Source organism: Triticum dicoccoides, chromosome 1A (genome assembly GCF_002162155.2).
Source record: "Triticum dicoccoides isolate Atlit2015 ecotype Zavitan chromosome 1A, WEW_v2.0, whole genome shotgun sequence".
NCBI classification, from domain to species: Eukaryota; Viridiplantae; Streptophyta; class Magnoliopsida; order Poales; family Poaceae; genus Triticum; species Triticum dicoccoides.
The window spans coordinates 368002941-368020800 of NC_041380.1; the positions used below are offsets into that span (position 1 = coordinate 368002941).

A 17860-nucleotide genomic window follows, 5' to 3' on the forward strand; every position below is an offset into this window, starting at 1 on the left:
GCAAAAAGCAAGGAATAAAAATAAAATTGGGTTGCCCCCCAACAAGCGCTATCGTTTAATGCCCCTAGCTAGGCATAAAAAGCAAGGATAGATCTAGGTATTGCCATAATAATAAGATAGATCATTAAAACTCATTTCATATTCTCTACGTACGGCAGCAAGTTTTCTTTGAGGCAAGCAAAAGTAATCAAAAGGGCTAAATTTAATGGGGCAAAAGTCCCCAAGATCAACCTTGGGAGGTATAGGTTCCTCCTTTGGTCCTTCGTATTGCACAACCAATTCATCATTGTAAGCAATCTTTTGACAGAACTTTGTGAGCCTATATTCAAGAGAATATCCTAGTTCATTATTTCGAATGGCCAAATCATCATTAATCTCAGAAATTCTATTAACTAAAACATTGGAAGTAACCTTTTTTCTAAGATTTTCATTGAAAGCAACATAGTCTAGAGATTGAAAACGCATTATTTCTTCTTGATAAAAAAGGATAGCCTCTATGGGAGGATGGAAATCATCCACCCTATAATGCGCAAAGATTTATTTTGCCTCTTTTATTATGAATCTAAACTCATGAGCCAAAAATATAGTAGCGGCACGCTTAATAGAAGAATGCTCAATATTAGAAAATTCTAGGAAAATCCTTTGTATGCAAGGATGCATGTGCATGAATTGTCTTTCAAGTTCAACTACAAGCATGGCAATAGCGTCCGCAAGACTACTAGTTCTATGAAGGATAGAACTACCCATAGAAGGTAAAGCACCAGCACAAGTAAAGAAATCTTGAATAACTCATTTTCCAATAATATTACCACTACCAACACAGAATTTTTTTGTATGTAAGATGGGTGGTTCTTTAGTAGGAGCATCAGAATTTTTCATGATATTATTATTGTCCATATCGACAATAATTTCCCCAATTTCAAACATAACGACAGAAGGTGCAAAGGGCAAAAAGAGGCAAATAGAGAAAGAGAGGGAGGATAGAGAGACATGATGAATAAAACGGCAAGGGTGAAGTGGGGGAGAGGAAAATGTGAGGGAAATGGCAAATAATGTAATGCGGGAGATAGGGATTGTGATGGGCACTTGGTATATTGACTTTTGTGCAGACTCCCCGGCAACGACGCCAGAAATCCTTCTTGCTACCTCTTGAGCATTGCGTTGGTTTTCCCCGAAGAGGAAGGGATGATGCAGCAAAGTAGCGTAAGTATTTCCCTCAGTTTTTGAGAACCAAGGTATCAATCCAGTAGGAGGCTACGCGTGAGTCCCTCGTACCTGCAACAAACAAATAAATCCTCGCAACCAACGCGATAAGGGGGTTGTCAATCCCTACACGGCCACTTACAAGAGTGAGATTTGATAGATATGATAAGATAATATTTTTGGTATTTTTATGATAAACATGCAAAGTAAAATAAAAGCAAAGTAAAAAAGCAAAGGAAATTACTAAGTATTGGAAGATTAATATGATGAAGATAGACCCGGGGCCATATGTTTCACTAGTGGCTTCTCTCAAGAGCATAAGTATTCTACGGTGGGTGAACGAATTACTGTTGAGCAATTGACAGAATTGAGCATAGTTATGAGAATATCTAGGTATGATCATGTATATAGGCATCACGTCCGAGACAAGTAGACCGACTCCTGCCTGCATCTACTACTATTACTCCACTCATCGACCGCTATCCAGCATGCATCTAGAGTATTAAGTTAATGAAAACTGACTAACGCCTTAAGCAAGATGACATGATGTAGAGGGATAAACTCATGCAATATGATGAAAACCCCATCTTGTTATCCTCGATGGCAACAATACAATACGTGCCTTGCTGCCCCTACTGTCACTAGGAAAGGACACCGCAAGATTGAACCCAAAGCTAAGCACTTCTCCCATTGCAAGAAAGATCAATCTAGTAGGTCAAACCAAACTGATAATTCGAAGAGACTTGCAAAGATAACCAATCATACATAAAAGAATTCAGAGAAGATTCAAATATTATTCATAGATAGACTTGATCATAAACCCACAATTCATCGGTCTCAACAAACACACCGCAAAAAGAAGATTACATCAAATAGATCTCCACAAGAGAGGGGGAGAACATTGTATTGAGATCCAAAAAGAGAGAAGAAGCCATCTAGCTAATAACTATGGACCCGTAGGTCTGAGGTAAACTACTCACACTTCATCGAAGGGGCTATGGTGATGATGTAGAAGCCCTCCGTGATCGATGCCCCCTCCGGCGGAGCTCCGGAACAGGCCCCAAGATGGGAGCTCGTGGATACATAAAGTTGCGGCGGTGGAATTAGGGTTTTGGCTCCGTATCTGATCGTTTGGGGTACGTAGGTATATATAGGAGGAAGGAGTACGTCGGTGGAGCAACAGGGGGCCCATGAGGGTGGAGGGCGCGCCGGGGGGGTAAGCGCGCGCCCTATCTCGTGGCCTCCTCCTTTGTTTCTTGACATAGGTCCAAGTCTCATGGGTCTTGTTCGTTGAGAAAATCACGTTCCCGAAGGTTTCATTCCGTTTGGACTCCGTTTGATATTCCTTTTCTTCAAAACCCTAAAATAGGAAGAAAAAAACAGCAATTCTGGGTTGGGCCTCCGGTTAATAGGTTAGTCCCAAAAATAATATAAAAGTGGATAATAAAGCCCAATAATGTCCAAAACAGTAGATAATATAGCATGGAGCAATCAAAAATTATAGATACGTTGGAGACGTATCACCGCACAATCCGACACGAGAGGCGACCCCCTCGAATCGACGCAGTAGGAGCCTGGTGCCTTCGCGGTACTATGGCTAAGGACCCACAGGCAGTATTACCGCTGCCGAGCGGTACTGCCGCCTGTGGCTCTTGAGCGGTACTACCACTGGGGACCGCGGTACTACCGCTGGGACCCAAAACAAGCACAAGCAAGGGGAATGAGCTCTCCATTGAAGCGGAAAGGCTCAGAGGGTGTGAAAAGGATGTGTACGTGTTGATTCCACCTAGCCTTACCAAAGTGGACCCCCTCTTGATTGTACGGTGCCTCCTATGAAACTAGTCCACCAAAATAGAAAGAAAAGAGCTACACCGTCTTGAATAACACTCCGAGGGGAAAGAAATCATCTCGTGCCAAAGGATGAAACTCTGAAATGCTCAAAGCACACGATTAGTCTGCAAACATGTTGTCATCAATCACCAAAACTACATCGAGAGAGATATGCCTTAACACCGGTCAATACAATTCTAGCATGAATAATAAACATGCATGTGATTTAACACTAATAGTTCACATCTTTATGTGATTTCACATCACCATGTGACCAACACCCAAAGGGTTTACTAGAGTCAATAATCTAGTTCACATTGCTATGTGATTAAGACCCAAAGAGTACTAAGGTGTGATCATGTTTTGCTTGTGAGAGAAGTTTAGTCAAGGGGTCTTCCACATTCACATACGTATGTATTTTGCAAATTTCTATGTCTACAATGCTTCGCATAGAGCTACTCTAGCTAATTGCTCCCACTTTCAATATGTATCCAGATTGAGACTCAGAGTCATCTGGATCGGTGTAAAAGCTTGCATCGACGTAACTCTTTATGACGAACTCTTTATCACCTCCATAACCGAGAAATATTTCCTTAGTCCTCTTAGGTAACTAAGGATAACTTTGACTGTTGTCTAGTGATCCACTCCTGGATCACTATCGTACCCCCTTGCCAAACTCATGGCAAGGTACACAATAGGTCTGGTACACTACATAAGCATACTTTATAGAACCTATGGCCGAGGCATAGGGAATGACTTTCATTCTCTTTCTATTTTCTGTCGTGGTCGGGTTTTGACTCTTACTCACCTTGCAACACAGGAAAGAACTCCTTCTTTGACTATTACAGTTTGAACTACTTCAAAATCTTGTCAAGGTATGTACTCATAGAAAAAACTTATCAAGCGTCTTGATCTATCTCTATAGATCTTGATGCCCAATATGTAAGCAGCTTCACTGGGTCTTTCATTGAAAAATTCTTATTCAAGTATCCGTTTATGCTATCCAGAAATTCTATATTCAAGTATCCTTTTATGCTATCCAGAAATTCAAGTATACTGATTTTCTAGTTCTTGGTTCCCCACAAGATGACTTTTGTCCCATTATCTTTGGTAGACCTTTCTTGAACACTGTCAATGGTACTATAGATTTTCATAAACAAACTGTCAGTGTTAGCTTTGGCGATGAGTCTCATGAATTTAATATTTCCAAGTTTAATAGACAACCTCATAAGAAAAAGTTACCTAGTACGGACGAAATAATTGGTCTTGCTTCTATTGTCGTGCCTCCTACAGATCCACTAGAACAATATTTGCTAGACCATGAAAATGATATGCATATGCATGAAAGAAATGAAATAGATAAAATTTTCTTCGAACAATGACCACTGCTAAAACACAATTTTCCTATTGAAACTCTAGGAGGTCCTCCTCCACCTAAAGGTGATCCTATGTTTGAATTAAAACAATTGCCTGACACTTTGAAATATGCTTATCTTGATGAGAAAATGATATATCATGTTATCATTACTGTTAACCTTTCAGAACATGAAGAAGAAAGATTACTAAAAATTCTGAAGCACCGTGCTGCTATTGGATATACTCTTGATGATCTTAAGGGCATTAGTCCCACTCTTTGTCAGCACAAGATTAATATGGAACCTGATGCCAAACCCGTTGTTGATCATCAACAACGTTTGAATCCTGAAATGAAAGAAGTGGTGAGAACTGAAATATTAAAGCGTCTGGAAGCAGGTATAATCTATCCCACAGCTGATAGGAGATGGGTAAGCCTGGTTCATTGTGTCCCTAAGAAGGGAGGTATTACTGTTGTTCCTAATGATAAAAATGAACTTATTCCACAAAGAACTGTTACTGGCTATAGAATGGTAATTGATTTTAGAAAATTAAATAAGGCTACTAGAAAAGATCATTACCTTTTGCCTTTTATCGATCAAATGTTGGAAAGATTATCTAAGCACACACACTTATGTTTCCTTGATGGATATTCTGGTTTTTCTCAAATACCTGTTTCACAACCCAATCAAGAAAAAACCACCTTTACTTTCCCTTTTGGAACTTATGCTTATAGACGTATGCCTTTTGGTTTATGTAATGCACCTGCTACCTTTCAAAGATGTATGACTACTATATTCTCTGATTTTTTTGAAAAGATTTTTGAGGTTTTCATGGATGATTTTTCTGTTTATGGAACTTCTTTTGATGATTGCTTGAGCAACCTTGATCGAGTTTTGCAGAGATGTGAGCAAACTAATCTTGTCTTGAGTTGGGAGAAGTGCCACTTTATGGTTAGTGAAGGTATTGTCTCAGGGCATAAAATTTCTGGACGAGGTATTGAGGTGGATAAAGCTAAAGTGGACGCAATTGAGAAAATGCCATGTCCTAGAGATATTAAAGGTATTCGTAGTTTCCTTGGTCAGGCTGGTTTCTATAGGAGGTTTATTAAAGACTTCTCTAAAATTTCTAGGCCTTTTACAAATCTTTTACAAAAGGATGTTCCATTTGTTTTTGATGATGATTGTGTAGAAGCCTTTGAAACACTTAATAAAGCCTTAACTACCGCACCTATTGTTCAACCACTCGATTGGAACTTGCCCTTTGAAATTATGTGTGATGCTAGTGATTATGTTGTTGGTGTTGTTCTAGGACAAAGAGTTGATAAGAAATTGAATGTTATTCATTATGCTAGCAAGACTCCAGACAGTGCCCAAAGAAATTATGCTACTATAAAAAAGAATTTTTAGCAGTCGTGTTTGCTTGTGATAAATTTGGATCCTACATTGTTGACTCCAAAGTAATTGTTCATACTGATCATGTTGCTATGAAATATTTTATGGAAAATAAAGATGCTAAACCTAGACTCATTAGATGGGTTCTCTTGTTGCAAGAATTTGATTTACATATCACTGATAGAAAAGGAGCTGAGAACCCCATAGCTGATAACTTGTCTAGGTTAGAAAATATTCTTGATGACCCACTACCTATTGATGATAGCTTTCCGGATGAACAACTAGCTGAAATAAATGTTTCTCATAATACTCCTTGGTATGCTAACTATGCTAATTATATTGTTGCTAAATATATACCACCTAGTTTCACATACCAACAAAAGAAAAAATTCTTCTATGATTTAAGACATTACTTTTGGGATGACCCACATCTTCATAAAGAAGGAGTAGATGGTATTATTATACGTTGTGTACCTGAGCATGAACAGGAACAAATCCTACAGAAATTTCACTCCGAAGCTTATGGAGGGCATCATGCGGGAGATAGAACTGCTCATGAGGTATTGCAATCTGGTTTTTATTGGCCTACTCTCTTCAAGGGTGCACGTAAGTTTTTTTTATCTTGTGATGAATGTCAAAGAATTGGTAATATCGGTAAGCATCAAGAAATGCCTTTGAACTATTCACTTGTTGTTGAACCATTTGATGTTTGGGATTTCAATTATATGGGACATTTTCCTTCCTCTAATGGGTATACACATATTTTGGTTGTTTTTGATTATGTCACTAAGTGGGTAGGAGCTATTCCAACCAGTAGTGGTGATCATAATACTTCCATTGAAATGATTAAAGAGGTCATTTTCCCAAGGTTCGGAGTCCCTAGATATTTAATTACTGATGGTGGTTCACACTTTATTTATGGTGCTTTCCGTAAAATTCTTGATAAATATGATGCTAACCATAGAATTGCATCACCTTATCATCCTCAATCTAGTGGTCAAGTTGAATTTAGCAATAGAGAAATAAAACTAATATTACAAAAAACTGTCAATAGGTCTCGAAAGAATTGGTCTAAGAAATTAGATGACGCACTTTGGGCTTACAGAACAACATATAAAAATCATATGGGTATGTCTCCCTATAAAATGGTTTATGGAAAGGTTTGTCATTTGCCCCTTGAGTTAGAACATAAAGCATATTGGGCAATTAAAGAACTCAACTATGATTTTAAGCTTTCCAGAGAAAAGAGGTTATTTGATATTAGCTCACTAGATGAATGGAGAGCCCAAGCTTATGAAAATGCCAAATTGTTTAAAGAAAAAGTTAAAAGATGGCATGACAAAAGAATCCAAAAACAGGAATTCAAAGTTGGAGAATATGTTCTTTTGTACAACTCTCATTTCAGATTCTTTGCAGGAAAACTTCTCTCTAAATGGGAAGGACCGTATGTTATTGAAGAGGTTTATCGCTTTGGAGCTGTCAAGATCAATAATGCCGAAGGTACTAACCCGAAGGTTGTCAATGGACAAAGAATTAAGCACTATATTTCAGGTACAACTATTAATATTGAAAGCAATATTATCCAAACCATGACACCGGAGGAACACATAAAAGAAACCTTTCAGAACACTCCATAATCGTGAAAAAGGAGGAGGTACGTGATAGGTAAGTAAATGGACTCCAAAAAATCCACAAAAGTGTTTTCTGTCAATTTTGGAATATTACAAAAAATAAGAAAATAAGAAACAACCAGGAAGGCAACCGAGGAGGGCACAAGACACCAGGGCATGCCTTGGCCCCCTGGCGCGCCCAGGTGGGTTGTGCCCACCTCGAGAACCTTCCCAACTCCGTTTTCCCCTCATTTTGCTTGTTCCCAAGATAAAAAATCTTTATATACCCCATGAACGTATACCACTGTATCGCGGAGAAATCTTTTGTTCTTCTTTCTTGCTGTTTTTCTGTCAGATCCATCAAGCCAGGCATCATGTCTTCCTCCCCCTCCAACAAAGCAGAAGAGGATGCTTGGTTGATGAAGATAGAACTAAAGAGAGAGGCACCAGAGGAAGCCATCAAGGATGGTAAGGTCAAGGAAGTCGCGAGAGATCAAGTTTCGGTAGTAGGGCAGGCCATCCCAGCAGCAAAATATGAAGACATCTTTAAACCTTACTATGATCATCTTACCCCTACTGAAATTGAAGCTTTCAGGGTCATTGAAATTGTTCATGTGCAAAATAAATACCTTACTCATGAAAATATTCTGTTGCAAGAGCATGACATCTCCCTCCAGAGCATCATCCGTAGATTGGAGTACCTCCTAAGCCTGAAGTGTGATGCTACCTCATCCTCACCACCTCCTTCTTCATCACCAAAGGAGACTTGAGTTCATGGTATGGGCACTCCCCTTGGCTTGTGCCAAGCTTGGGGGAGGTGCCCCGGTATCGTATCACCACCACTATCTTTGCATTTATTTATCTTAGTTCGATCTTTAGTTATCTTCTAAATTAGTTGAATAAAATTTTAGTTTGAATCTTTTCTCTTCGAGTGTTTGCCTAGTGATCTATCTATCTATCTATGTAATCGTGTGCGATATATATAATAAAGATTAGTTCAAGTTTTGCTTTCTTTACTTTTATGTTTCAATAAAAATAAAAGGAAATAATGAAAAAGATCATATGCTAATCTTATGGTAAGTAATGACATCACATAAGGAAAAGTATAAGTGGTAAAATTTATTGGAGATTGGCAAACATAACATTGGTCAATGATGCAGTTCATAAAAAAATTAATAAGGGAAGAGAAGATTCACATGCAAATACACTGTCTTGGACATCTTTTATGATTGTGAGCCCCCATTAAATATTATGTGTCAAAATTGTTGACTTTGGACAAGTAAGACAACGTAATGATTTATGTTTGTTCATATTCACATAGAAGTTATATTGTGATAGATCCTTCAACATGTGGTGCTTGCTCAATATCTTTGCTAGCCAAAAATTCCGCACTAAGTAGAGATACTACCTGTGCATCCAAAATCCCTTAAACCCAAAATCTTGTTTTGAGAGTCCACCGTACCTACCTATGAATTGAGTAAGATCCTTCAAGTAAGTTGTCATCGGTGCAATAAGGCAATAAAAATTGCTTCTAAATGTGTTGGATCATTTAGTGTAAGGGAAAATTGAGCATTGTCCGAACTTGTGATGGCAAAATAATAAAAGCGACAGACTGCATAATAAATGTTGCTATCATAAGGGGAAATATAATGTGACGTTCTTTTGCACTAAGAGATTGAGCATACAAACCAAAAAGCGCATGACAACCTCTGCTTCCCTCTGCGAAGGGCCTATCTTTTATTTTTATGCATGTACTTTTATGTAAGAGTCAAAGTATTCTTCTATATTCCTTTTTATTTTCTCTTTTTGCAAGCATCATGTGGTGAGGAAAGATCTAGGCACATATATCCAATTGGATATGAGTTGGCATGAGTTATTATTGTTGACATCACCCTTGAGGTGAATACATTGGAGGCGAAACTATAAGCCCATATCTTCCTATGTGTCTGGTTGAAACTTTTTGTTCATGGGTATGCGGTGAGTGTTAGCAATCATAGAAGACTAAATGATGGTCAAGTATGTAGACTTGCCTAAAGGCTCCGATATATGACCCTTCTTGAAAAGATGATGAATTGTAGTTGCAAAGTTGACTGAGAACATAATTTGTTGGCTTTCAATAGAGTTTATGCTTTATACTTTAATGTTGTGAGGAATTGTTACTTGTTCATAAGAAGTTATATGATAAAGGTTGTATGATAAAGTTTTATGTTAAATTTCTTTGTTGTTATAATAATATGCATGATGCTTATATGTCCGTATTTTGTGTTTATCGACACCTCTCTCTCTAAGCTTGTGGGCATGTTTTCCGATATCGGTTTTTCACTTGAGGACAAGCGAGGTCTAAGCTTGGGGGAGTTGATACGTCCATTTTGCATCATGTTTTTATATTATTATTTATAATGTTTTTATGAATAATAATGCTTTTTGGAGTATTTCTAATGCCTTTTATCTCATAATATGCAATGTTTACACAAAGAGGGAGAATGTTGGCAACTGGAATTCTAAACCTAAAAAAGCTACATCAGAGTTACCTATTCTACACATCTCCAAATGAGCTGAAAATTTACGGAGAATTGTTTTGCAATATGTAAAAAAATAATGGAGCAAATAACTACCGGAGTAGGCCCACTAGGTGGGCATAGCCCACCTGGGCGCGCCAGGCCCCCCAGGGGCGCCCTGGTGGGTTGTGCTCTCCTCGGCCCACCTCCGATGCCCATCTTATGGTATATAGGTCATTTTGACATACAAAAGCATAAGGAGAGGACTTTCTGGATGGAGCGCTGCCGTCTCGAGGCGGAACTTGGGCAGGAGCACTTTTGTCCTCTGATAGAGCGATTCTGTCGGTGGAACTTCCCTCCCGGAGGGGGAAATCATCGTCATCGTCATCACCAACAACCCTCTCATCTTTGGGAGGGCAATCTCCATCAACATCTTCAACAACACCATCTCCTCTCAAACCCTAGTTCATCTCTTGTGTTCAATCTTTGTACCAGAACATTAGATTGGTACTTGTGGGTGACTAGTAGTGTTGATTACATCTTGTAGTTGATTGTTGTATGGTTTATTTGGTGGAAGATTATATGTTCAAATCCATTATGCTATTTAATACCCCTCTGATCTTGAGCGTGATTACCATTTGTGAGTAGTTAGTTTTGTTCTTGAGGTCACAGGAGAAGTCATGTTGCAAGTAATCATGTGAACTTGATATGTGTTCGATATCTTGATGATATGTATGTTGTGATTCCCTTTGTGGTGTCATGTGAACGTCGACTACATGTTACTTCACCATATTTGGGCCTAAGGGAATGCATTATGGAGTAGTTATTAGATGATGAGTTGCTAGAGTGACAGAAGCTTAAACCATAGTTTATGCGCTACTTCGTAAGGGACTGATTTGGATCCAAAAGTTTAATGCTATGGTTAGATTTTATCTTAATACTTTTCTCGTAGTTGCGGATGCTTGCGAGGGGGTTAATCATAAGTAGGAGGTTTGTTCACGTAAGAACAACACCTAAGCACCGGTCCACCCACATATCAAATTATCAAAATAGCGAACACGAATCAAACCAACATGATGAAAGTAACTAGATGAAATTCTCGTGTACCCTCAAGAACGCTTTGCTTATCATAAGAGACCGTTTTGGCCTGTCCTTTGCCACAAAAGGATTGGGCTACCTTGCTGCACTTTATTTATCGTTACCGTTACTTGCTCGTTATAAATTATCTTGCTATCAAACAACTTGTTACCGACAATTTCAGTGCTTGCAGACATTACCTTGTTGAAACCGATTATCATTTCCTTCTGCTCCTCATTGGGTTCGACTCTCTTACTTATCGAAAGGACTACAATTGATCGCCTATACTTGTGAGTCATCAAGGCTCGATGCAACACATCAATGAATCAGGCCAGCAAACTACGTACGCACACGGGTCTCGCTCGCATCGATCAGGTTCAGTAAGCAGCGAAGGGATCACTCGGGTTCAGTAGTAGTGCGAGGGATCACTCGGGTTCAATGTAGTGTGCGAGAGATCGATCGGGTTCACTAAGCGAACGCCTCGCTCGGGTTCAGTTAGCGAAGGGCTCACACACGCGCGCGTATGAGAGAAACATGCAAACCACACTACACCGCTTGGGCACGACCACCCACCGTATACCGGGAATCCTCGAAAATTCTCGCCCTCAATTCCACCATGATTTTGATGTCATGGATGGCCCAAAGAATGTCATGTGGGTCCACCTACGGCCTGCCCGGGATGGAAAACTCATTTTCTATTATAATTTTTTGACATAGAAGTAGGAGCCCACCACATCTATGATTATACATGTTTTTGTTACAATTATCGTCATGGAAGTGTCACTTCCATGACCGAATTTTTTTTGTTCGTGCCATAATGTCACGAATGTGTCTTTTTTAGTGCCAGGCCACACCACCACCACAAGTCGAACTGCCACAACTCACTAACCTCGACTCCTATCTTAGCCACCCACATACGTGATGAATAACCAGAGTCCGATGATCCACGAAGACCACCGCCACCAGAGAAAAAGAAATCGACGTCGTCAAGACGTCTCCGAAGTAGCCACGGGTATGAGCAGAACCGTCGTTGTCGTCGTCATGCCATTCCAACGGACCTATCCCCGAGCACCATCATGCCCTCTACCCCGGCGAACAGTCGGCGGTGAGCCGCCGTCCCCACTGACCACTCTAACACGATTTAAAACTAACGGGTGGGATCCACTAGCCGAAGCGGTACGTTAGTGGAAAGCGTACAAGAGCCAACCGGTGGGACACACAAGGAAAGCGTATTTTAGAAATACGCTTTTGATGTGGCCGACAATGATTTTCTGTTTAAATCGTTTTAAATCAATTAAATGATTATGTTGACTGAACTTTGACCACCTCTAACTTTTAAACTATAAGTTCAAATGATTTGATTCTTTTTGCATTATTTTTAAAAATTCTTTATCCACTAATTTAATTTGGTATTTATTGGACTTGACTAGAATTACTGGACAGAGAATTTGGCTTTCTGTTTTATTTACAATTTGCTTTGAAAATCAGAAGTTCTTTGACACTCCATCTGAGCAAGGAAAGCCACCACCTCAATTGAGTGGGCCAAGTGCCGGGGGAACCATCGCCGGACCCCTACCCACATACACATACACACGAACGAGACGGTCGACGTAAAAGACGCCTGACGAGGGGGCTCTGCACGCTAACACTGCCCATGCGTCTTTTTTTTTTCGGGAAACACTGCCCATGCGTCATGAACCTCTAGATCCGCCTGACGAGGAAAAGGCAGTGAGGGACAGGACAACAAGATCGGACAACGAGGAGGCGGCTAGGCACGCAGCAGGGGGAGTCGCGAATGGATTAGACGATGCGAACGTCGCATGAGCTTGTGGCGGAGCTTAGTTAGGGCCGAACTTAGCCATGGCCCGCCCAGGTTTTTTGCAGTTCTTTCTTTACTATACTTTGGAGCCTAACCCAGCCCATCATTTGCAGTTCTCTCCTCTGGGCTGGCCCACCTAGGTTTTCCTCTGAAGCTCCGCCACTGCTCCAGCATCATTTTCCTGTGGTTGGGTGATTAGAGGGATATTGGTATCCCCAGTCCACCAGATTCAAGTCCTGTTGTTTGCATTGTTTTTGGATTTATTTCAGGATTTCTGATGATGCGCTTTCAGTGGGAGGAGACGTTCCTGTCGATGACGAGGCGCCTAAATCTCAAGATGATAGGCCAGCTCAGTCTTTCGAAGGTGCTCATAAGGATAGGGCGTGCGTGTGTGCGTTCATAGGGGTGACTGTATGCGCGTAGGTATGAGCGTTCGCTTCTGTACTGTGTTAAGAAAAAGAGTCAAAAAAATTAAAAGAGTCACGGCCCCAATAGTTGGACTTTTGTTGTCAACAAAAAAAACACAAGACATGTGTGATTGGCTGGAGACGTTGATAGGCAGAAATCAAAGGAAAGGCTGAAGCTCGCTCACCTTGTCCTTCCTCACATCTCGATTTCATAGCTAGTCGCCCGAGGATCACTTCGCCTATCCATTGATAAATTGTCCTCCTTGAAGGTATGTATGTACGCATGCATCTGTTTTTTGTAGCTTAATCGTCTCTTGCGTATTTTAATTTTGGGATGCAAATTGAACCATGCCCGGCCCCTACCGCATCATCATAATTTCATCCTTCAGTTTCCCTGCTATTCTCAAATCGACTTTCGGTGATATTCCGGGGAGCCGCGGTTGCCATGCGGCTGCGCGGCCGTCGGTGGGCAGTGGAGTGGCGGCCGTAGATGCTGTTGGCTCGCTTGCGGGTGCGGCAGCCTCCGACTCGGGCGAGCTGAGAGCGTGCGCAGTAGAACTGGATCTGGCGGCTATGCAGCTGCTGTACTAGCTAGATTTAGCCTAGCACGATTAGATAGCCTCCAGATGTTTGTGCGTGATTGGGTAGTAGCTAGCCTCACAAATAATGGGCATTATTTTCCCTTAATTCAGGGGTGATGTACTCATTTCATTGTATACTTTCAGTGATTGCAAATGGACGGCGAAGCCAGCAGTAATAGACACGGCATCCTGGAGAGGATGCTGCTCGATGACAGCGCAGAGCCAACGGACCTGCCGTTATCACTTTTGGAGGACATCACAGACCGTTTCTCCCCTGATCAGCAAATTGGCAGCGGTGGATTCGCAGTGGTTTACAAGGTACCACGCCTTTAATCAGCTTCTTTTCTCAAACTGCCTCTCAAAACTAATAATCGGCAAAATCTAAAAACTACAGTAGATAGATAGCATTTGTTGCTATACTACATGGATAGCATTTGTTGTGGAACATGACAGATATCAGCCGAGTCTGGAGTATGTTGTAGCAATGTAATACTTTACGCTATCTTTGCTTCATGAATTCGGCAGAATGCCTGCTTATAAAATTCTTGTAACATCTGCATAAAACTCCTTTTTTTTTTGCATCAGTACGGAAAGCCCTGTTTTTCATGAAGCAGAACGACTGTTCATAAAACTCTGACATATGCATAAAACTCTTTTTTCCCTATGAGGAAGCGCCAAATTAGGATTTGGTGGGAGATAAGACTTTCATTTGTACTTAAGATTATTGCTACGATCTTGGCAACTTGTTAATTAACACTTCTTGATTAATGAAAATGGATAGTCTTTTGTCTTGTTAAATGGAAACTCCTTTCTTTTTAACGAATTCTGCAAACTAAACTATATATGCAAGCTACAACACACCACGAGGCACACTCAAGCCGAGGATATTGACAATATGGTTCACGGCCGCAGGGAATGATCGGAAAACGGATGGTTGCTGTAAAGAAGCTGTCCAACACAGTTGATATTACTGAGAGTAAATTCCACGGAGAGGTTAAATGCTTAATGAAGACCAAGCACAAGAACATAGTACGTTTTCTGGGGTATTGTGCTGACACACAAGGAAAAATGGCAGAATATGAGGGGAAGCTTGTCATGGCAGATGTACGAAACTGGCTACTCTGTTTTGAGTTTGTACCCAAAGGGAGTCTTGATAAGCATATGTCTGGTACCATCATAATCTGTTTCTTCCGTATTTATTTACTCGCCGTCAATCTAAACTAATTCATAAAAATCCGTCTCTTTCGTGTATAGATGCATCTTGCGGAGTTGAATGGCGAGAGCGCTATCGAATAATCAGGGGAATATGTGAAGGCTTACATTACCTTCATGAGAAGCGCATTCTTCATTTGGACCTTAAGCCTGCTAATGTCCTGCTTGACATTGGCATGGTACCCAAAATTGCTGATTTTGGTCTCTCGCGGTGTTTTGATGAAGGGCAAACCCGAGCTGTTACTCAACATCTATGTGGATCTCAGTAAGCCAGCATGTTGGAAGCTCTTCATTTTGGTTATTTGTGACTCCACGTTTCATTTGGGCATTCATTGATCAAACTTTATATGATCTTCCTTAGGGGGTACTTGGCTCCAGAATTCTATAGAGGGCACATCGCATTCGCGTCAGATATATATAGTCTTGGTGTTATAATCATGGAGATACTGACAGGAGCAAAGGGATATTTTGAAGAGGAGAACGTAAGAACAATTTAAGCATTTTTTTTATTGAAAGGGATTTTCTCCCCCGATTTCATTGAAGAAACCAAAGTAGTTTTTTACAGCTAAAACGCTCCTCCACCAACAGAACAAACCAGGCAGGTAAATGGCACCTAAGCTACCAAACAGCAGCTAGAAAGGAACCTATGCTGCAAGCTGGAGACAAATAAGGAGAAACCAGGCAAGGTAGAAAAACAGAGGAAGATAACACTCAGACTAAGGTTCTGAAGAATAACAATCAACAATTGTGTTGTACTAAGCACAACAGGTGGAGTTTAGTTGTGCATGGCAATAAATCAATATGCAGAATCAAAGTTCACCCTTCATCAATTTATAGGTGAAAAGTCTTCTTGCTCTTAAGTTATTATTACATAACTAAAGCCATGGAAAAGACATCGAGAAGAAAGAGGGATTTATATATTTCTTGGATCAAAATACAGGTAACAAACCTAGGAGTAAAGTTATGATAATTTATTTCGGAAGTTATCTAGAATTGCTGCTAGCTACCATGTGTAGGTATTTGACCTATTTATATACAGATGCAATCTAATTAGGTGTAGTTATGATGATTTAATGTTCTATCATTCTTATGTGTCTGTTCAGGTCCATTTTTTTTTAAAAAAAGATCAAATTAACAACCATATGTTTTGCTTTTTGTGATGTTATTTTAAGCATATTTTTCTTTTTTGGTTGATCTCCTTGTGCAAATATGTAAAACAGATAGTAACTCATGATTGCAACTTTGTAGGTAGTTAAAAGTTGGATGAATCGACTGGATCAGGCACCAGAGGGGGGGCACACACAGTTAGAACAAGTAAGAGTATGCACTAAGATCGGGATAGAGTGCATGGACTTGGACCCAAAGAAGAGACCAGTTGTGCAGCACATAATTGATAGACTTGATAAAACAGCAAGAGCTGACTATTCATGCCAAACTGGCATGAGCAGTTCACTAGCCGAGCTGCAGCCAAGTTTACTCGAGGAACAGTCTGAGGAAACAATTGGAAAGCTTGTAGCTGAGAGCCTTATAAAGGATATCAATGAGTGCCCAGAAACGGAAGATCACTGCCAGCAGGGTCAAGAAAATGCAGATCAGTGGTCATTACGGGAAGCACAAGATACGGAGCAAAAGGTTAACCGACCAGGAACAAGCATTTTCGGCTCTAAATCTAGCTTCTTGGAGAAGCTAAAAAACTTGAACATCTTTAGCTGGAAAGCACGCAGGAATTTCGTGAGGAATGGTGGCCCACACCTACAGAATGTCAGGGGCCTAACGATTTTCACAAAGACGGAGATAAAGAAAATCACAAAAAACAATTCAGAGTTTCTTGGTACCGGAAGGTTTGGTAAAGTCTACAAAGGAATTCTTCCTGACAATACCGTGGTGGCAGTTAAGACCTTCATCACACTAAGCGATGATATGAGGCAGGAGTTTGAGGTGATAATAGACATGCATAAAGAACTGATCCACAAGAATATCCTCAAGCTCTATGGTTGCTGCCTGGAGGTGGATGTTCCAACGTTGGTATTTGAATTTGCTGTTAATGGGAGCCTCCAGGACATTCTCCACGGCAGCAAACAAAAACTTCCTTTAGACTTGCGTATCGACATCGCAATTGGGTCTGCAGAGGGGTTAAGATACATGCACTCGTACGCAAATCAACCCATACTACATGGCGATGTCAGACCAGACAACATATTTCTGGATGACAAGTTGGCACCAAAATTTTCAAATTTTGGGCTTTCTAAGCTTTACTGTTTGGAAAAGAAGAGGATGCTCCAGGCCTCTGAATCAAGGGATACACGCAACCAATTGATGCTGCTTAATATGGGTTACGTGGACCTAGAGTTCATGATAACTGGACGTGTAACACAAAAGAGTGAGGTCTACAGCTTTGGAGCTATTCTTTTGGAACTCATTACCAGGAAGGAAAACGTATTTGATGAAAACTGCATCCTGGTCACCGAGTACCGCAAGCTTTATGAGAGAGGAAAGAGTGGCAAAGCAATGTTTGACAAGGAGATTGCAACTAAAGACGACGATATTTTCGCCCTGGAAGAAATTGGCAAGGTTGCGATTGAGTGCCTGAAAGAAGACAGTAAGGAACGACCAGACATGACGGAGGTGATGGAACAACTTATGATGATCAGGAGGAATAGGAGAGACTCGTTAAGGCACGCTGTGGAAATTGTATGATGACTGAATATTGTGTTGTTGTATTGATCTGACCCAGATGTGGGATATATATAGAGTACAATATGTGAAGAGACTTGGAGTAGGGGACAAGTCGTACATGGTTTAAATCAATCCTATCTCTAACTCCTAATCTCTAACTTAAACATAATTATACTTCTAACGTTTCCCCTCGGTCGTAG

General features: G+C 40.5%; 1 protein-coding gene across 1 annotated transcript; it reads left to right on the top strand.

Annotated features, from left to right (window-relative positions):
• The first annotated feature begins 13268 nt into the window (after positions 1–13268).
• LOC119273639 (wall-associated receptor kinase-like 18) lies at positions 13269–17792 on the top strand. The gene is made up of 6 exons (XM_037554741.1): positions 13269–13460; positions 13917–14090; positions 14685–14940; positions 15027–15249; positions 15346–15466; positions 16233–17792. The coding sequence occupies exons 2-6, from the start codon at positions 13926–13928 to the stop codon at positions 17679–17681; spliced, it is 2214 nt and encodes a 737-aa protein (XP_037410638.1). The 5' UTR covers positions 13269–13460; positions 13917–13925; the 3' UTR covers positions 17682–17792.
• The last annotated feature ends 68 nt before the right edge of the window (positions 17793–17860 follow it).

Excerpts from the sequence above, each read along its gene's own strand:
- LOC119273639 (XM_037554741.1), top strand. The coding sequence starts at position 13,926 with ATGGACGGCGAAGCCAGCAGTAATAGACACGGCATCCTGGAGAGGATG. Across the intron at positions 15,250-15,345 it reads CAACATCTATGTGGATCTCA|GGGGTACTTGGCTCCAGAAT; the intron begins GTAAGCCAGCAT and ends GATCTTCCTTAG. Across the intron at positions 15,467-16,232 it reads GATATTTTGAAGAGGAGAAC|GTAGTTAAAAGTTGGATGAA; the intron begins GTAAGAACAATT and ends GCAACTTTGTAG.